The sequence below is a fragment of the Rhinatrema bivittatum genome, chromosome 2, assembly GCF_901001135.1.
Source record: "Rhinatrema bivittatum chromosome 2, aRhiBiv1.1, whole genome shotgun sequence".
NCBI lineage: Eukaryota > Metazoa > Chordata > Amphibia > Gymnophiona > Rhinatrematidae > Rhinatrema > Rhinatrema bivittatum.
This window is the reverse complement of record NC_042616.1, coordinates 218,905,467-218,926,680: the sequence shown is the minus strand read 5'-3', so window position 1 is coordinate 218,926,680 and position 21,214 is coordinate 218,905,467. Positions and strand designations below refer to the sequence as shown.

The 21,214-nt window shown below is 44.9% G+C and overlaps 1 protein-coding gene across 2 annotated transcripts in view; it reads left to right on the top strand.

Moving 5' to 3' along the window:
* The window catches only part of HIBADH (3-hydroxyisobutyrate dehydrogenase), a 333,702-nt gene that overhangs the window by 16,490 nt on the left and 295,998 nt on the right, over positions 1-21,214 (top strand). For both annotated transcript variants that reach the window (XM_029589181.1, XM_029589182.1), the window contains exon 2: positions 6,848-7,008. In XM_029589181.1, the coding sequence (XP_029445041.1) occupies positions 6,848-7,008 (161 nt within the window). The remainder of the gene's footprint in view (positions 1-6,847; positions 7,009-21,214) is intronic.

The window sequence follows — 21,214 nt, the reverse complement described above, 5'->3', positions numbered from 1 at the left end:
GGGGGGATATGATAGAGGTGTTTAAAATCATGAGAGGTCTAGAACGGGTAGATGTGAATCGGTTATTTACTCTTTCGGATAGTAGAAGGACTAGGGGACACTCCATGAAGTTAGCATGGGGCACATTTAAAACTAATCGGAGAAAGTTCTTTTTTACTCAACGCACAATTAAACTCTGGAATTTGTTGCCAGAGAATGTGGTTCGTGCAGTTAGTATAGCTGTGTTTAAAAAAGGATTGGATAAGTTCTTGGAGGAGAAGTCCATTACCTGCTATTAAGTTCACTTAGAGAATAGCCACTGCCATTAGCAATGGTTACATGGAATAGACTTAGTTTTTGGGTACTTGCCAGGTTCTTATGGCCTGGATTGGCCACTGTTGGAAACAGGATGCTGGGCTTGATGGACCCTTGGTCTGACCCAGTATGGCATTTTCTTATGTTCTTATGTCCCCACAAGCTGGTTATGCATCTCTACCAGCAGATAGAGGCGGTATAAAAACTGACGACATGGATATATAGCCCTGTCCCGACAACAGCCTGCCAGTATTCTCCGTCTCCAGCAGATGGTGGACATACATTTCCCTATTGGGGATTGCTTGTAGTAAAACAAAAGAGGAAGTTTAAGAAGAAAAAGGAGAGATTTACCACACCGCTGGACCAGTGGGTCCCTCCCTCAGTTGAGCGCCCTTAGCCTGGTAGCCTTTTCAGGCATGGACTTAGAGGCAAAGCGGTTGAAGGACGAGGGAGGCTAGGCAATGAAGGCTTTTGCTCTCTTCCTCCCCGTAGCTCGAGACCCGGTTGCACTCTCAGCCAGGGACAGCTGAGTTCAGGTAAAACACTCACAGTATGCTTGCACTCATATAGTTGTCTAGTATGCGCTCACAAAGGCACTCCATACACACTCAATTGGGTGCTCAGCATGCACACAAGTAGGTGCTCAACAGATGCTCAAACAGGTGCTTATGGCGCATGCTTAAGTAGTTGCTCAAGCAGACACTCAGTATGCACCCAAGCAGGCACAAAGGCTCAATTAGGCAATCCAAAAATAAAGGTCGCGGCCTTGTGCACATCCGCGCGTCTGTCACCACACTGCCATGCGGCCATCATGCACACAAACAAGCGTGCAAAAACACCAGCATGGCCTACCACACAGCTCGAAGAACCAAGCCTAGCCAGAGTTGCTCAACCTGCTGCACCTGTGCCGCCACCGCATCTTATTAAACTCCCCAGAGAAATGAGACAGAAGAAGAAAAAGACGCCAACCGATCAAGCTGAGGGAGAAAGACCTGGTAAAGAAGGTATAGGGAAAAGAAAACCTCTGTCTCTGTATATGTATATATGCAACTACTTGAGTGTGTGCCATAAGCACCTGTTTGAGCATCTGCTGAGCACCTACTTGTGTGCATGCTGAGCACCCAATTGAATGTGTATGGAGTGCCTTTGTGAGCGCGTACTAGACAACTATGTGAGTGTCCTTCATCGTGACTTTTCTTTGGGCACACGAGCAAAGCTAGGTAGTATGGAGCCGTTGACAAAAGTCTAAGCACCTAGCGAACTTTGCTGCTTGCCATGTAAGAGCAATATAGCAAAGGATTTCTAGCTCTGTCTGGAAGCTGGGCCGTCCCCTCAGTCAGGGCGGGCTTGAGCTGACGGTGACTCATTGAGGGCGTTCCCTTCTTCAGTTGACCCTAGGACCAAAACATTTTCAGGGGATGTTCGATCCAAAGATGTCGATTTGGGGCCTTTTGAGTCTGGTTTGCGCTCATCTTCCTTTTCCTGAGTGAGATTTTCCAGGTGCTACAGATATTTCTGCAGGGCGCCCAGCTGAGACAGTAATACCTTCAAAGTGGGATCGCACACTCTGGGTCCCCAATGGTTGTCACCGCGTGCAAGTGCCATGGCACAGGGGTTAATGATGATATGCAGGAGGATATGGACACAGATTATTCTAACGAGGATTTGGGATTCTCCCCTCTGGGTGAAGGGAAAATTTCTACGGGTTTAGAGCCACATAGATCTTTGCTCTGTTTGTTTCCCCTTCTCTTATAGGTGCTAATCGAGTTGCTTGTCCTTGTATGGGAGTGCTTCAGAAGCAAGCCTTAAAGGGGGTGGTGCGCTTTGGTGGCCAGTACCCATTAGTACAGGTAGTGAGATAATCATTACGTTTTCCAAAGGTGGAAGTGCTGGTGTGTCTGTCTAAGTAGACCACCTTTCTGATAGGAGGAGGGGCAACTCAAAAAGATGCTCAGGATAGAGGAATTGAAGCTATCCTTATGCAGGCCTTGAGACCATAGCAATGCATTTGCAAATTGCCTTTTGTTGCTCCCTGGTGGCCCAGGCAAAGTCCATGCCTTTCTCAAGAGCTTGAGTGAGCAGGGTCAAGCAGTGAAGCACTGTTTCAACCGGGAGCTGCCACCTTATTTGTTGCGGACTGTGACTTTGTTCGCTGTGCAAGAGTAACTAAACATCAGCTGTGGTTGCAAAATTGGTTGGCAGATTTGAGTTTTTAAGTCCAATCTCTGAGGTTACCCTTTAAGGATTTTCTTTTATTTGAAAATGTTAGAGACCATGTTACATAGATAAGTGGAATCCCAGTTCCTTGTTTTCAGAGGATAAGAAGCCAACATTGCGTCTTTTTGAGCAAAAGGCTGTGCTAGGGGCTACAGGCATTTTGTCCCTATAGGGAAGCAACTTCTCAGTTCTCATCCATTTTGATAAGTCTGCCCTTTTGATCCAGGAAGCCTCAGAAGCATGCGGGCTCCGAGAGTAGAGCGCCTCAATTGTCTTGCCTTTATCAGAGCTGGGTCTGCATCATGTTGGTCGAATGGGTCCTAGCAATGTTAAGAGAAGGCTATGCTCTGGAGTTGTTCACATCCTTTTGGATGCCTTTGTGGTCTCTCTTTGCAACTCCCTACTGAAGAGGGTGGCAGTAGAGACTTCCTTAAGGAGGTTGTTGGACTTGCAGGTTGTTGGACTTGCAGGTTGTATTTCCTGTTCTTGAATTGCAAGAAAATACAGGCTGCTATTCCATTTCTTTTTGGGACTCGTTTCCGTATGGAAACTATGCACGCCATAAGAAGGGCAGGGAAATCTGGAATTCTCTCGTCTCTAGGTGTGATGGAGACATTTCTACATATTCCCATTCACAGGGAACCTCAACTGTTCCTGTGGTTTGCCATCCTGGGACATCTTTATCAGTTTCAGGCCCTGGCCTTCTGGCTGGCCGCTGTGCCCAGGATCTTCTCTGTAGTCATGGTGGCGATAGCAGTGTCCTTTTGCAGGGGTGGCATCTTGGTTGCCCATTTCTGGATGTTCAGTTGATTCGGGACAAAGGCATGGAAGAGAGTCAGCAATGAGACCACCATGTGAGAAGCCAGGTGAAAGAGCTAGGCTGGGTGGTGAACTTGGCCAAGAGCAGTTTATAGCTGCCTCAGACACTGAAGCATCTTGGCATCCATGTTGTTTCCTAATAGAGCTGAGTGTTGCGGCCAGGGAGTCGCATTCAATAGTTGACTACTAGAGTGCGAACACTGTAAAGGTCTATTCACCTGACAGTGGGACCTTATCTATAAGTCCTGGGTTTGATGACAGCCACATTGGACTTTTTTTTTTTTCCCTTGGGTGAGGGTGCACATGCTGCCTTTTAGTGCAATTTCCCAGTGGGGTCCACATTCTTGCCATTAGAGGTGAGCTTCCACATGCAGTGGTGGTTGCAAGCAGATCTTCTGAGGAAGGGAATTTCCTTTGAAAAACTGGAATGGTAGTACAAAGTCGCTGGAGCACTGAGGGGCATCAGTCAATTAGAAGCATGTGCAGTTCGGCTGGTGTGCTGTAAGTTCGCCGAGCTTCTAGAGGCTCAGATGGTCATGATCCTGTTGGCTGTTACGTCCATGTTGGCTTACATCTTCTGGGCATATCAGTCTTTCTTCATGGTTGGAGCTTGGTCCCTGGAGAGTGGGAGTTGTCAGAGTTCTTTCCGCTCATGGTGATGCGCTGAGGTCACCCTTTTGGGTTTGCTAACCACTTTAGCCAACACGAAGTTCCATGGTTCTTCAGTCGCAGATAAGATCTGAAAACTCTGTGTATCGATGCTTCGTTCAAGTGGAGCCACAGGATGGGAAACTATATCCTGCCCACCATGGCCACTATTAGGTAGGGTTGTGCGAAAGTTCACAAGCTAGACTAAGACCGTGGTTCTCTAGCCTCTGGATTGGCCCAGAGGCTGTTGGTGGGCAGTTCTCTTAAGTGGCCACCATGGATGGATCTTTTGCCTAGTGTCCCATTCTACATGATGATCAAGGTCTATTTTGTCCTTCGATTATTTCAGCATGGCTTTTCTGCTACAGTGGTTTCACCTTGCTCTGGGCTAGAATGTTTTCTACGTCTCTGGCTTATGTTAGGGTTCGGAGTGTTTTTGAGGCCTGGTATGAGGAGCCAGGTTCTTAGCTTCTCAAGCGGACATTCCATTATTTTTGGAAGTTTCCAGTGGCAGCTCTTGTCTTTTATAGGGGGCAAGTCAGTGGAGGGCCTGGTCTTCCCCTCTGCATATGATCTGTACTTGAAGGGACTGAGGAATCTTTGTCCTTCCTGGTGGCTGCTGGTGCCCTGGTGGAACCTTGTTCTGGATTCTTGGCGGGTCCTGCCTTTCAACTCTGCGTAGCCTCTCCTTGAAGCTGCTACTCCTTGAACAGTTTTTCTGTGTGTGACTCCAGAGGCGGTGCAGATGTGCCCATTCTACCTGTTGCCCAAAATGATTTCTTTTGAATCGTTCTAATTTTTCTGCCCATGTTGGACAGGAATAGACTTAAGAGTGATTTTGTCTTGTGCAGGCCTTGGAGGTTGAGCGGCATCTGAAGTGATGTTTGGAGGTTACTAAACATGTCAGGAAGTCTGATCGGTTGTTTCTGCTCCTTGATGGAGGTGAACAAGGGGAACTGGCAACACAGGTTTCTATAGCCAGTTAGTGAAAGGATGTCATCATGGCTGCCTTTGTAGCTGCTGAAATTCTTTCTCTAAGCAATTTAGGGTGCATTTCACTAGAGCTCGGGTGCTGTTGTGGGCGGAGCCTTGGCTTTTTTAGGTCTTTGCTTCCCAAGACAGTTTGCTTGGCCGTTCAGGCTCCGCAGGGTGCAGCTTTTGCATGTACGGTGTTAACTGGTCTACAGGCAACCTCCCGCCCTGTTCAGGAGTAGCTTTGGTACATCCCACTTGTGGGAATTGGCCTGCCTTTGTGCAGAGTAAGGAGAAATTACTACTTATATTGATAATTTCCTTTCCTCTAATGGAAGACAGGCCAATCCCTGACCCTCCTTTGGCTTTTTTTTGCCTTTGGTTCGGACGTTGCAGAGTGGTGTTCTTGCTATTCATTGGAGGACTGGTAAGTGTTTACCCAGTCCCTTAGTTTAGTGAATGTTAATTCTTTTCTCTGCACTCAGTGTTTTCTATTGATTGTTAATCATTTTCAAGTATAATCAATCAGTTTGTCCACAGTTTGGCTTTTTCAGAGATTACAGGTGGGCTGATTTCAGGGCAGGGCTATATATCTTGTGATGTCAGCTTTTACTCCATCTTCATCTGCTGGTAGATGTGCATAACCCACTTGTGGGGAGTGACCTGTTTTCATTAGAGGAAAGGAAATTATCTGGTAAATAGTAACTTCTCCATCCATTGTGATTAGAAAATACATATTATTATTCTGCATAACTATTTGTAGTCTGATTAGTGGTTTATCTGTAAATGGGTATACCATTCCCAAAGGAAAGGAAATTCATAAAAATTAGAGTACTACTGGGATATGATCATCAAAGAACAGGGCAGATTGGTCAGGTCACTTTGTCAGTTTCCGATATCATCTTCTGTATTGTTAAAGGAAATTCCACAATAAGGGTCATCTTTCACAAAAAAACCCCTAGCCCTTAACACTTTCCCAGCACTTCCTGTTACTTGCCTCTATGATGAAACCTTTCAGGCCAACACTATCATTATTTGCACTCACACAGGCCGATACAGTACAGTGCGCTCTGGAGCGCACTGTTAACCTGCCATTGGACGCACGTTTTCCCTTACCCCTTAATCAGTAAGGGGCGGAAAACGCATGTCCAACCCGCCGAACCTAATAGCTCCCTCAACATGCAAATGCATGTTGATGGCCCTATTAGGTATTCGCGCGCGATTCAGAAAGTAAAATGTGCAGCCAAGCCGTACATTTTACTTTCAGAAATTAGCGCCTACCCAGAGGTAAAAACTGCTTTTCTGTGCAACCTCTAACTTAATATCATGGCGATATTAAATCGGAGGTCCCGAAGAGTAAAAAAAAAAGTTAAAAAAAAATAAATAATAATAATAAAAAAAATTGGAAGTCGGCCGATGGCTGTTGGGTCGAAAACCGGACGCTCAATTTTGCTGGCGTCCGGTTTCCGAGCCCGTGGCTGTCAGCGGGTTCGAGAACTGACGCCGGCAAAATTGAGCGTCGGCTGTCAAACCCGCTGACAGCCGCCGCACCTGTCAAAAAGGAGGCACTAGGGACACGCCTAGTGTCCCTAGTGCCTTCCTTTGCTCGTTTCTACTGCCGGGCCTCATTTAAATACTGGCCTGTGCGCGTGCCGGGAGAGTGGGCGTTCGCCCGCTCTCCCGCGGACTTTACTGAATCGGCCTGACAATGAGGCTGCCCCTCCCCCTTCCCAGTAGTAGGGGGCGAGTTTGTATTTTCCTCAAGAGGCACACAATAAGGTTGATCCTTACTATAGAATTTAATTTTAATAGTACAATCTCTCCCCTAATATTACTTTTTTTTTACTTTATCTGTTGTTAATGTAAGACTTCTATTGAATATTTTGTGTTGCTTTAGTGTGTTCCAGGGCGATGGCATCCAAAACTCCAGTTGGGTTTGTTGGACTGGGTAACATGGGAAATCCAATGGCAAAAAATCTTCTGAAACATGGATATCCTGTCATTGCATTTGATGTATTCCCAGATGCCTGCAAGGAATTTCAAGACTCAGGTGCACAGGTAATGTGTGAATCTTGTACTTTTCAGTAGATATTTTAAAGAAAAATGAACAGTAAAACAGCCAGATTATCCAAAGTTAAACTTGTAATTGTATTTCTTTTATTATTTTATTAAGTATACATAAAGAAAATGCAGCCTCTTAAGGCTTTACCCTCCATAGGGGGAGGCAATGTCATGAACAAGCTACTCTTAATAAGGAATGCCTTTCCAATTTGAAAAAGTCCGGCTTGGATGTTGCCAACTTACCTAATTATTGGCCAGTTTCTACTCTCTCTTCTGTGGCAAAGGTCCTGGAATCACTGGCTTTACGTCAATTAAATGACTATCCAGGACAATCAGGTCTTGGACCCATATCTATTTGTGCTCAGGAAGTCACTGAATACTGAGATTCTCCTTCTGACTAGCCTTGATGTCATCAGAAGAGGACTTGATGCTGGACAAAGTTTTGCCCTTGTGGTGTTAGATATTTCAGCAGCCTTCAACACTTTTCAGCATCAAGTCCTCCTCTACAGGCTTTAAGAATATGGCATTGCAGGATCTATACTGAACTGATTAGCTGTTTTGATTCTTATTTATCAGACAAGAATCAAATGTGAATAGGAATGGATACGTTTGCTTGGTTTTCCATTCTGAGGAATGTCTCAGAGTTCAGCTTTGTCAGCTGTGCTTTTTTTCCTTAGCCAATAAAATGATTTTGGGAAAGACAAGAAATGCATAAACCAACCATAAAACAATCCTATTTACACTAAATCCAAAATGTCATAGTAACAACAAGGCAACATTTATGCATCAAATACATTATATTCCTGTCTTATAATTTTTGGTCTTATATAAGGGCATAAGAAATTGCCATACTGGGTCAGACCAAGGGTCCATCAAGCCCAGCATCCTGTTTCCAACAGTGGCCAATCCAGGCTACAAGTACCTGACAAGTACCAAAACATTAAGTAAATCCCATGCTACTGATGCCAGTAATAGCAGTGGCTATTCTCTAAGAAAACTTGATTAATAGCAGTTAATGGACTTCTCCGATGAGAACTTATCCAAACGTTTTTTTTAATCCAGCTACACTAACTGCACTAACTACATCCTCTTGGCAACAAATTCCAGAGCTTAATTGTGTGCTGAGTGAAATAACTTTTTCCTATTAGTTTTAAATATGCTACTTGCTAACTTCATGGAGTGTCCCCTAACCACCACCTTCCTTCCCAACAAAGGAATCAAGTAACATAGATAAAACATAGAATAATATAACAGAAAATATAGCTACCCACAAGCATACTCAAACATTCACACCATCACTCCTACCCATCTCCTCCCCTTCCCTTCATGGATGCACAACCTATCTGCTTGACAGTGATCATTTTTATATTGCATTTCTTTATAATTTACTGCAGTTGGAAGTTTATGCATTTTTTTCAAACGACACATTAAACTCCTTATGAGTATATAGCTCCCCAGTTTCACGCTTCCAGTAATCCTTCAAACCCCCAAATAGATTGGAATCAAGATTATTTTTACAAAATCTATCCCAGTGTGATATGAAATTCTTTCCCATTGCTATCCACTCCATCTCAGCAGTCAAGCAAATATCCAACTTAAGAGACGATTCAGGAATATCCAGAGAGAGAAAATAATGCCTCACTTGTAAACCCCCCCCCCCCCCCCCCAAAAAAAAAAACCCAAAACCAAATCCATGAAAGTGCTTGGCCGGAACAGGGAAAACACTATGTATTTGTTGGAAGCTCATAAAGCAGCTCTTAGCTTCATCTATCATCTGATGAATGCTATGCAAACTCCAAGTTTTCCAGTCCCTAAATACCTGACTGTCCAATCCAGGTGTAAATTGTATATTATTCTCAGTAGGCAAAAGAGTTGAAGCTCATGCCATCAAACCCACTTTCTTGCGCATATACCTCCATATGGCCATCAAAGACTTCGGCAATATATTCCCCCCCCCCCTCCCTTGTTCCTATAGGCAAAGAAGCATCTTAAAGATGACTAAGCTCCAGAGGGGAATAAGGGATAGTCATTTCCTCCAATATTTTAAATGCGTCATTTGTATTTGCCCACAATATATATTCTCCGACTACACCGCATTTGACATTCCAGATTATAATAATGAAAATTTGGGGCATCAATATCTCACTGATCATTACTTTTCACCAATTTATCATATCCTATTTTTGGTTGCCTACCATGCTATAAGAAACGTTATAAACATTTCCTAGTGTGTAGCCAGATGGATTCAGGACCAATGGTTTATGTGCTCCCCTGCTAGCAGATGGAGTCAGGTTTCAAAGCTGACGTCACCCTAGATATACTCCTGCAGTGACCTCAGCCCCTCAGTATCTCTCAGTCTCCTAGCACATGTGGATGTGCTTTCCCTATCAGATTCCCAGTACTCTAAAGGTAAATTTTCTTCTTCTAAAAATTGTAGAAAGATTGAGCCCCACTCTCCTGCGGAGATCCCTCTGAGGTGTGCCTTGGTCCGGTAGCTGGTTCCCAGCATCGACTTTGCTGCTGAAGCAGCTGAAAGGCAGTGGGTGCAGGAAGCTGAGCGTGGCAGTGATGGCCAAAGCCCTCTTCCCCCGCAGTCAGAGATAATTTCTGTACTCAGTTGGTAAGCGCTGACCCCATGTAAGAAAAGAGAGAAGAGGATTCTTTCCGATTCAGAGAGATTGGAGGGGCTTCGGTAAGTCTTCTTCTGGTCTCCTTGCTCGGCGCACCATACTGACGACATTCCTGATCCCATTGGGGAAGGGGAAGTGGGCTTCTGAACGAATTGAGCGGCCCCCCGATGGGCTAGGCCTCGCTTCAGGGCTCGGTGGGCACACCGCGTGGTTGGCCGTGCCAGCGCCATCTTATGCTCAGTTTTGTGCATCTTCATTGCCTTCCATAGAGCAATGGAACGTGCGGTACATGCAACGTCACACATACATGCGTACATACGTTCGCTCCAGTGGTATGCGCATCGGTATGTGCACTCCTCTTAAGCACATGAAGCACCTCACCGCGGAGGCGCTCAAAATCTGTGTGCACTCTGTTTCAAGCACTAGCCAGCTGAGCATGCAGTTACCGTTCATAAGGGCTCCGGCAGCTAAAAAACGTAAGCGCTATTCCCTTTTGCTGCCTGCCATATGTCAGCACTGTGAGGAGGCCCAGGGAGAGTTGGCCTCCAATGACTTTGCTAAGCCCGGCTCCTCCCATTCAGAGGGTGGGTCAGCCACAAAATTAACTGGTAGCACCCCTAATCTCGGTAATCCCAGGGCTGGGTCTGTCATGGGAGAAGGAAATTTTGCAGCACCTACCCCAGTACCTCCTGAGCTAGGCATGGACCCAGTGGCCTTTTCTTGGGTGGAAGATTTTCAAGGCCTTCAAGCCTTTGTACAAGTGTAGTCTGTTTCTCCTGCGCCTGTCTGGGCCAAACCCCAGCCGGGAAGGCCTCCCTCTCCCATCCCTTTTGGCAGGCCTCTAGACATGCTTCGTCTCACCAAGGGTATCCCTGGCAGGGACCCAGATGCTACGGATTAAGAAGGGGGTCTAGATTCCTTGGAGGATGGGGAAATCCTTCAGGCTTGGAGTCATATTAGACCATGTTTCAGTTTTTCAATAAAGATGAATTGCCGGCCCTGGTTTCCCAGACTCTAAAGACTCTGGGAGTTCCTGGCGCGGATCCTATGATGGAGCCAAAGAACAATCCCATTCTGGTGTCTCTATGGAAACCTCTTGCTATTTTCCGATGCTGGAAGCTATCTAGGATTTTGTTGACCTGGAATCAGATGCTCCGGAAGCCAGTTTTAAAAGTGGTCGAGCATTGGAAGTGCTAATCTTCCCCCCCCCCCCCCCCCCCCCCCGAGGTGAAGGTGGAGGGAGCTCTGCTAGGGGAATTACCTGATTTCTTCTCTTGCCTGGACATATTTCCTCGATATTATCTTGACCCACGGAGAATACTTGCAGGACTTCAGGGTTTCTGACGTCAGAGGCGGGACCAGTGAGGCACATAAAAACAAGACGCCCTGCGGCGCTTCGACATCGCCGAAGCCGCGTGCACCAAAAGGGCGCGCGGCTTTGTCCTGCAAGAGTTCAGAAAATTAAGAAGAAACTAAGAACCCCTAATAGTGAGTATTACAAGTTAATGTCTCCTCCACCTAGCCTCCACTCATGAAGTAATTATTAAAATTGAGAAGGGGGGCTTGAAGTGGCTTAATTCGGGGCAATAAACGTGTATTAATTTCAATGCCTCACACCAAGCGGAAGGCAAGAGTCTGGGAGATGTCAACCTCATCCACTGTACTGAATGCCTCTCAGCCTCGGATACCAGCCTTTTTCGCCCTTACAACAGGTACAGAACCGGTGGAACGAGCCGCTGGAGGGTTTGGTATGGAGCAAATACCTCCCTCCCTGGCCGAGACATCTCTAAGTCCCGGTGCCCCAAGTACTCCTCCACCTTACCAGATTTCTGCAGATTTTTTGAAGTTACAATCTGATATTACAAAGGAAGGAGGAGGAGCATCAGCTACTAATGGGGAATTAGAGACTAAACTACCAGAGTTTGCGTCTACATTTAGAAAAGCCATCTATAATAACTATGGGCAAATTATGGGAGGCAATCAAAGCTCTGGAAGCTGCTGTCTTGAATCTTACTAAAATAACATTGGACTCTAATCAGCGTTTTGTTAAGGTTGAGACAATAACTTCCAACTTAAATGTTCAATCTGAGCGTATGGAAAAGAGTCTTGAAAAGCTAGAAGTATGGCAGCAGAAGTTTGCCAGAGTGGAAATATTATACGATTAAAAAATTGGAAGTTTTGGAAAATTCATTTAAATATCTTAATTTAAGAAGAATACATTTTCCAAAACATAATCTAATTTCCCCATATGATATGTTCAAAGAATATTTAATGGAAATACTGAAAATTCCACAGCAATCTATTCCCACCATCTCAAAGATATACTATGTTGAATCAGTCAGGTATACAGCAGAATCCTAATATAGAAACCTCATTGAATTTAACAGGAGTCATAGAGTCAACTATAGATACATGTAACACAGCTCTAGTAGATATTACTGTATCATTTTCCTTCGCCATTGATAGAGATAATGTGTTTAGGATGTATGTGAGAAATAGAATGCAAGTCTTTCATGGAAGTAAAATATGGATTTATCCAGATCTTTCTAAACAAACTCGGGATAGAAGGAGGAAATTTTTAGATTTAAGATCAGAAGTTGAAGGAAAAGGTGGGAAAATGTTATTAAAATTCGCCTGTAAGTGTGAGGTGGAAATACAACAACAAAAAATAGTATTCTTTGAGGTCTCACAGTTACGTGTATTTTTGGACTCTAAACCCCAAGAGAATGCAGTAGTAGAAACTTGAGGCTTAAGATAGGAATTATACCTGTTGGTATCTCAAGAATTTCAAATGTTTATTTGGTGTAGGGAAACCTTCCGTGTGTTCCTCATATATTGCTCCTTTTCATAAACTTCATGAGAAAAATTTGTTTCCTAATCTCCTATGTAAAATGAATATTAGATTGTGATAAGTATTCTTCTGTTTACCTTAAATTTAGAAAATCTGTATTCATTTGTTGAATTTTGTTTGTAAATGAAAATGCATAGATTAAAAAAAAAAAAAAAAGGAAGTGCTAAACCCATTAGATCCAGCAGTGAGAGAATGCCTGTGTTTCCCTAAAGTGATGCTCTGTTCTGTGCCGTTTCAAAGTGAACAACTATCCCAGTGGAGGGAGGAGTGGCTTTAAAGGATGTACATTCTTAAGCAAGCCTTTGATGCGACAGCAATGACACTACAGATTGCTTCCTGTTGTGCCCTGGTGGTTCGCTCATGCCTGCTTCTCTCAAGAGAGGCAGGTGACTCAGGAACGCATTCCAGAGAGGCTATGGAGCCTGCCACTGCCTTTTTAGCTGACATGGGCTCTGACCTAATCTGACCCTCAGCCAGAGGAGTGGCTTCAGTGGTAGTGGACAGAAGAAACCTATGGCCGTGAAATAAGTCAGCGGATGCCACCTCTAAGGTGACCCTTACAAAGATGCCCTTTGAGGGATCTCTCGTATTCGGAAGCGACCTGGAAAAGCTGGCTAGCAAGTGAGGTGAATCTCCAGTGCCTCGGCTATTGGAAGAAAGAGAGAGGTTGCAGCACCCCTTACCTATGAGCTTACAATGCTTTTGGCCCTACAGGAAGTCCACATTTCAGAAGTCTCAGTCCTCGGAAAGGTCTCTGTCTTTTTGGAGTTGACATCCCAAGAGAGGGGCTGGGTCAGGTTGAGGTTTGGCTTGAACTCCCATGGAACGAGGAGATAGTCGACCCCTATCTCTCTTCTACCAGCATTTGGTCAAGATCACATCGGGCAAATGGGTACTGGATATCATATGAGAAGGATATGCACTGCAGTTTCACAGCACTACTTGGGACATAGTCATGATGTTTCTGTGCCATTCCCAGGATAAGAAGCTGGCAGTGGAATCTACCTTGATAATGAAAATATAGTCCTCAATTTGAAAAGCCTTATCTACGCCCCAGGAAAATATGGGGTGGTGTTCAATCTATTTCATTGTACCCAAGATGGAGGTTTCCTTTCGCCCCATTCTGGACCTCAAGAGCATCAACAGACATCTACAAGTTACTCATTTCCGCATGAAAACTGTGCACTCTGGCATAATGGCCCCACAAATGGGAAAGTTTTTAACCTCCCTGGACCTCTCTGAGGCCTACCTTCATATTCCAGTCCAACAAGATCACCAGCGTTTCCTATGCTTTGTGGTGTTGGGCCACCATTATCAGTTCCAGGTGCTGCCCTTCGGCCTGGCCGCCGCCCCCAGGACATTTTCCAAAATTATGGTGGTTGTGGCAGCGGCGCTGAGGAAAGAGGGGAGCCTGGTGCACCCATACCTGGATGACGAGTGAAGTCATTAGACGAGAATCTCCAGGTGACCAGCAGGGTGACATCCCTGCTTCAGGAACTTGGTTGGGTCGTGAACATGGACAAAATCAGTCTCAAGGCCTCCCAGTCCTGAAAATATCTGGGAGTCCGGTTTGACACCAAGCAGGACAGGTTCTTGCTCCCACTCTCGCAGATAAGGAAGTTGATGGACCAAGTGCATCGGTTGATGAATGCGATCCGCCCTAAGGTGTGGAGCTAGCTTCAGGTCCTTGGTCTGATGGTATCAACCCTGGAGGTGGTACCATGGGCAAGGGCACACATTCGCCCACTCCAACGCTCCCTGCTGTTATGTTGGAACCTGCTGTCTCAAGACTATTCAATTCGCCTCCATCTACTGATGGAAGTATGTTCTCAGTTCCAGTGGTGGCTACAGGAAGCTCACCTGAGCAAGTATATAAGCCTGTCCCCACTGAACTGGCTAGTTCTCATGATGGATGTGAGCCTCCAGGGTTGGGGACTTCACTGATCAAGAACTGACGGCCAAGGGTGTTTGGACCAAGGAAGATGCTTGCTGGAACATAAACCGCCTGGAAGCATTAGCAGTCAGGTTACAGTTCAGCCACATGCTCCAGCACAACAACACAACAATGGTAGCCTATATCAACTGCCTATATCAACTGCCAGGGGGAACCAAAAGCCACCAAGTGTCTCTGGAGATAGACCTCCTTATGGAATGGGTGGAGTTAAATCTACAAGGAATCTCTGCCTCCCACATCACAGGAAAAGACAATGTCAGAGCAGACTTTCTCAGCAGGGGAATGGGCGTTGTTAACCAGAGCCTTCCAGTTCCTAGTAGATTGCTGGGGCCTCCCATCCATCGACCTACTGGCCACATCTCACAATGCGAAGGTCCTCCAATTCTTCAATCACAGAAGAGATAAGCACTCCCAAGGGATCGCCACCCTTATCCAGACCTGACCAGCGAAGGAGTTTTACTGTATGCCTTCCTGGGCAAGGTCACTCACAAGATCAAACGCCAAAGATGATTAGTCCTTCTGGTGGCCCTGGATTGGCCCAGATGCCTGTGGTACACAGACATGCGGAGGCTTCAGGTGGAGAGCCCTCTATGCCTTTCCCCGCATAGGGATCTTCTCCAACAAGGTCTGATCCTTCACACTGTTTTTTCTTATGGTCTGGCCCTTGAGAGGACTCGCTGGACGAAGCGTGGATATTTGGCAGCTGTAATTGCTACTTTGCTCCTCGCACGGAAGTTCTCGATGTCCCTGGCATACATGTGGATGTGGAGAATATTTGAGGCCTGGTGCGAGGAACGCGGTGTGCCCCCTCAGATGACCAAGATCCGCATGATTCTGGAATTCTTACAGGACAGCTTGAACAAAGGGCTGTCTCAGTTCCTTGAAGGTCCAGGTGGAGGCGAAGTGAATGGAGCCTACCTGTCGACATGTCCGGTCTTGGCCCGTTTCCTAAAAGGAGTTTAAACACCTCTGACCACCCTTAAAGTGGCCGGTCCTCCTATGGAACCTCAATCTAGTATTGGATTTCTTAGCAGGGCCTTCCTTTTGGTCGCTACACACTCTGTCTCTATGCCTGTTAACTCTGAAGACTGTATTCTTGGTGCGATATGCTCAGCTCATCGCATCTCTGAACTACAGGCGCAGTCATGTTGGGAGCCGTTTCTTCAATTGACTCCAGGAATGTTGCAGCTTCACACCATCCCTTCCTTCTTGCCAAAGGTAGCCTCGGAGTTTCACCTAAACCAGTCCATTACCTTATTGTCCCTAGATAGAAGCAAGGACTTGGAAGACTACCACCTCCTAAGCCATTTAAATGTCAGTAGGCTGTTAATACGGTATCTAGAATGTACAGAACCGGTGCGCAAGACAGACATCTTGTTTGTTCTTCATGATGGAAGGAAACCAGGTGGATCAAGGAAGTGATCACGGGAGTTTATGTAGAGACAGGGAAGCCTTTACCCCTCCAGGTTAAAGCTCATTCTACTGGGCCCAGGCAGTATCTTCGGCGAGACTAAGGTACTGTCTCCCGTCGCCATCTGCCGAGTAGTGATGTGGTATTCCTTGCACACCTCCCGGTTCTATTGCCTGGATGTCCAAGCTCGAAGATGCAGCCTTTGCAAGGGTGGTGCTAACTGGAATATGGGCAGCCTCCCGCACTGTTCAGGAGTAGCTTTTATACATCCCATTGGTCCGGAGTCCATCTGGTGACACGCTAGGGAATGGAGAAATTACTTTCCTGATAATTTTGTTTTTCTTAGTGTAGACAGATGGGCAGCCATGGGCAGGATGCTGAGTCCATGAATAGTGCCAAGGAATCTCACATGAATCTCTATCCCAAAGAGGTTACGGGTAAGCCACCACCCTATCCCTAGATCGGGGCATTTATAAAATTGCTAGGATTCAGTGCTTATGTTTGGTTGAGTACAATTACAGTCACCAGTTTTAATCAAGTTTTTAATTAAGTTCTTACTGTTGAAAAACTCGAATACAAATTTATGTCCACAATCTCTTTTGAAGAGAATGCTGAATGGCTGAGGTCATTGCAGGGGTATATCTAGGGTGATGTCAGCTTTGAAACCTGACTCCATCTCTATTTGCTAGCAGGAGAGCACATAACCCATTGGTCCTGAGTCCATCTGTGTACACTAAGGAAAACGAAATTATCAGGTAAGTAATTTCTCCTTTAAGTAACGATATCAGTCTTATACGGTCCTGGAACACTGGATCCTTACCAGGTTTAGGGATGACTATTACGCCCTCAACTCAAAATGTCCCTTCTCCTGAGCTAATTGAAACATATTATTAAGAAGGCAAATTACCTCCGCCCCCAATATTTTATACAATTCCAGTCCAAACCCATCAGATTTTGGTGACTTACCGACTTTAAATGTCCTAATTATGTTTTGAATCTCTATCCTAAATTTGGTTTCTGAAGTGCCTCTGGTTGTGCCACGGACATTTATGGAAGTGCTATATCTCTAAAATATTCTTGTGGTGTAGTCAGTTAACTCCACTCCCATATATAGCATATGATGATTTTTAAACACCTGTAAAATCTCAGTTTTATTTGATGCTGTTTTCACTTTATATTTCAGGCGCATTATCATTGTTCTCTGCTTAGAATTTTTAAGTAGGTTCACAACTAACTGGCCAGCCTTGTTACCCCATTGAAAGAGCTTGTATTTTTAGAAGAACATATTATGAGCTTTTTGTTCTAAAATATTATTTAATTCAGCTCGTACCATTTACAGTTCATGTCGAATTTTAGGGTTCATCAGTTTTATGTGATTTCTCTTTAACTGCATTAGTTTTTTCATGAGTTCTAGAATTTGTTTCTGACGCGTGCTTACTTGGGATAAAATTATGTAATCTCTGAGAACTGTTTTTGCTGCATTGTAAAATATCATCGCATTTATCAGGTGTGCTATTAAATTGTTTGTACTATCTCTCTAGTTTTCTCTCAAGAATTGCATAAAATCTTTATCATGAAATAATATGAATGCTATTTTCCATTCTGATTTTTTATTTCCTTCATCTGCTAGTCTTGAATGCAATGAAACCATATGAAACTTGAATATGACCAGTTTTCTGTAAGTACAGTGTAGTCCAACCTGGAATACACTGGAGGAACATGTGAATAAAAATGAAGGTATCTCCATATTTCAAACGGATGTCACCTTGATTTTTCTTAGGAGTTTAGGAGGATTACAGTCCATAATCGGATTGTCAGTGATAATAAAATCTCCTCCAAGTATAGACGTATACTCAGTCCAATTAGATAATTTAGAAACCAACATAGAAATGAAACTATTTATTTGAGGCATATAAATTGACTAATATCTTGGCCCCATGAAATGTATCCTTGATCATTATGAGATGTACATTTGCATCTCAGCCTGAAATGGCAGCCTCTTATGTATGAGAATGGCAACACCCCTGTTGTCTCGCAGAGAAAGATGAATAAAAACATTGCCCTACTCATTCCCTATGAAGCTTAGCACGTTCAACATCATTTAAATGTAACTCTTATAGAAAGGCACTGCTAGTTTATATCTGTTTGAGCCCATTCAAAACCTTTTTCCTTTTAATAGGCAAATGAAGCCCATCATTAGCATTTAGGGAACGTTTTAATTGTAGCCATCTATTTGAACCATAGTTCAGATATATAGTAATGAAAAGGCTCCCCAGTCTGGGCCTCACACTATGAATTTTTTCTGTGGAATGACATTATTGAGTTTCTCACACACCAGTTGTTTACCGACGTCATTAAATACCAATACCCCCAACCACATTCACCCATTCACATCAGGTACCTCATCCATCCCAGCTCCCTCAAAATATCCGCAATAATTACTCACTCCCGATAACTCCTTGTGTACCCATGAAGGAAGAATTGATCCTCCCGCCAAGGTGGTTTATTTCCTCAACTGTGAGGCTGCTTTCTCCACTTATGCGCAGGGGTCTCCTGGAGCCAGCGATCAATGTCCTGTTGAAGCAACTCCATTTTCTGCACATGCTCCCATTGTCAATACCTCTTGAAAATGACCTGCCACAATAACGTACATCATGTAGATGCCAAATATTTCATCCTTTTGTCAACCCAAAACAATTTTCTTTCCATTTGCAGTTCTCTTCACCAACCAGACCATGAAAACTCTGACAAACTCTCAAGTGTTTTTTTTTTTTTTTTTTTTTAAAGGAAAACAGTTTCTTAGCATTCAGATAGATGGATCCAGAACCAGTGGGTTATGCACCTCTACAAGCAGATGGAGATGGAGCAAAACTGACATCACGGTGTATATATATATACCTCTGCACAGACATCAGCCCGCCAGTATTCAGTCTCCAGCAGATGGTGGATGTGCATATCCCTACTGGAGATTGCCTTAAAAGTATTTTTTATAGAAGGAGAAAAGAAGAGAGAAGTTTATTACCCTGCTCTCCTATGGTGATACCTTATGGTCCCTCCCTCAGTTGAGTTTCTTGAGTCTATTTCTTCAAATTCTTCCCTCAGATGAATGCCTTGGTCTGGTAGCTAGTTTTTGCCGACATGGACTTCTCTGTAAAAACAACCCCCCCCCCCCCAACTAAAAATCAAGGGGTTCAGGAAGCCAAGAGCAGTGGTAAAAGGTATATGCCCTCTCCCCCTGCAGCCAGAGACTGCCTTTGTTCTTGGCCAGGACGGGCTGAGCTTAGATAAAGAGTATTTAAAAAAAAAATAAAAAAAATTGAAATAAAAAAGAGGGGGAGTTGATTTTAGGGATTCCTCAACCTCTGATCTCCCTGCTCATCGTGCCAAGCTGTCGTCTGTTTCTGCCTCTGGGGGAGCTTGGGAGACTTGGACAGCTTGGCGGGCTGAACAGCCTTCTGGGCTAGGCCCCGCTCTTAGGCTTATATTTTCTGCTGCATGGTAGGCCGCGATGATGTTTGCTCGTCTTTTTTTTTCTGTGCGTAACGCTGCCCTCTTCAGGTATGTTGGTTCGCACTTGCACGCCCAGCTGTGTGTCTAGTGCGCTTAGCTGGGTGCACAGTGGTGCGCTTCAAGGCGCCTAGACAGGCACTCGAGTTGGGTGCATGTCTGAATAGTACATTTGGTGCCTAATTTTTGGGCACCTAACTTTTACAAGCGCCTATTGCGCGCATAGCTGGGCGCATACTTCCCAGATTCCTGTTTAGAGTGTGCTGTTAACTATGGCGCCGATAGCAAAGAAACCTAAGTGCCTTACCCTTTGTGCTGCTTGCCATATTTGGACATCTCAGGCTGGTGTCTCCTCTAACTTGTGTCAGCACTGTTTGGAGGCTCAGGGAGACTTGTCTCCATCTGATTTTGCTAAGACCAGTCCTTCCCAGCATGATGTGGGAATGGAAAAAGAGTTGCCAGAGGCTTTGCCTGGAATTGGGGCTCCCCTAACTGGTTTGACAGTGGGGCAAGGTAGTTCAGTGAGGGTAAGACTGATGCCCCCTGGTTTTGGTATGGACTCCTCTGCCTTTTTTTGGGTGGAATTTTTTCAAGGTCTGCAGTCCTTTGGCCAGGGTCAGCGACTGCCCCTGAGAAATCTTAGCAGTTCAAGATCTCAGGCTGTGGATTCCCGTTCGCCTGTGCTGCTGGTAAGCATTGGAGTACATCTAGACCTGCTGCGGGTCACATCAATAGGGACCCAAATGTCACAGATGATGAAGTCGATCCTTATTGCCTGGAGGATGGGGAAGTTCCTCCAGGGCTGGAGTCGTATAGAACTATGTTGCGGTTCTTTCATAGAGATGAGTTACCGGCTCTGATTTTTCCAGACATTGAAGATGCTGGGGATATGGGGCTGATTCCATGTCTGAGCCAAAGAAAGATACCATTTTGATTTATTTGCGAAAAGCCTCATGTTGCCTCCCTATTATGGAGGTTATTCAAGAGTTGATTGTTCTTGAATGGAGCACTCCGGAAGCTAATTTTAATGGGGGGCGCTGTATCCCCTGGATCCAGCTGCAAGAAAGCAATTGTGTTTTCCAAAAGTGGATGCGGTAGTGTGTGCTGTTGCCAAGTGGATGACTCTTCCCATAGAAGGGGGAGTGGCTTTGAAGGATGCACAAGATAGAAAAATTGAGGCATCTTTAAGCAGGCCTTCAAAGCAATGGAAATGAATTTACAGATAGCTTCTTGTTGCTCCCTGGTTGCTCACTCTCTTGTTTACTTCTCTCTTAGGAAGTCGATGAATCTGGTGTGAATTCCAGGGCAGTGATGGATCCGGCAGCCACCATTTTAGTGGATGCTGGCTGTGACCTGGTCCACACTTTAGCCAGAGGGGTGGCTTCAGTAATAGCAGCCAGGCATCAGCTATGGCTCGGGAATTGGTCAGCTGATACAATTTCGAAGTCTAATCTTATGAAATTGCCCTTTTAAAGGATCACTCTTGTCTGGGAATGAACTGGAAAAAAAGGCCAATAAGTATAGTGAGGCCCAGGTTCCTCAGTTACCAGAGGATAAGAAGCAGATGCTGTGCTCCTTCGGCACAAGACATCCTTATTCATTCAAGGAAAGAAAAGTTGGATCCTCACACCAACCTATGTGGTAGAGCAAGTAATTGGTCATAACAGAAATTCTGTCCCAGTTTGCTGGACTACTGTTGCTGCTGATTTTTTTTTTTTTTTAATTTTCCACGTTCCCTGCAGCACCCCCATGAGGGAGCCAGTTTAGCTGGTTGTCTTTGTGGACTGCTAGGTGTTGTAAATCATTCACAGGGGCTGCAGTCTACCCTTTGTCACCCAGTGATCCGTCAT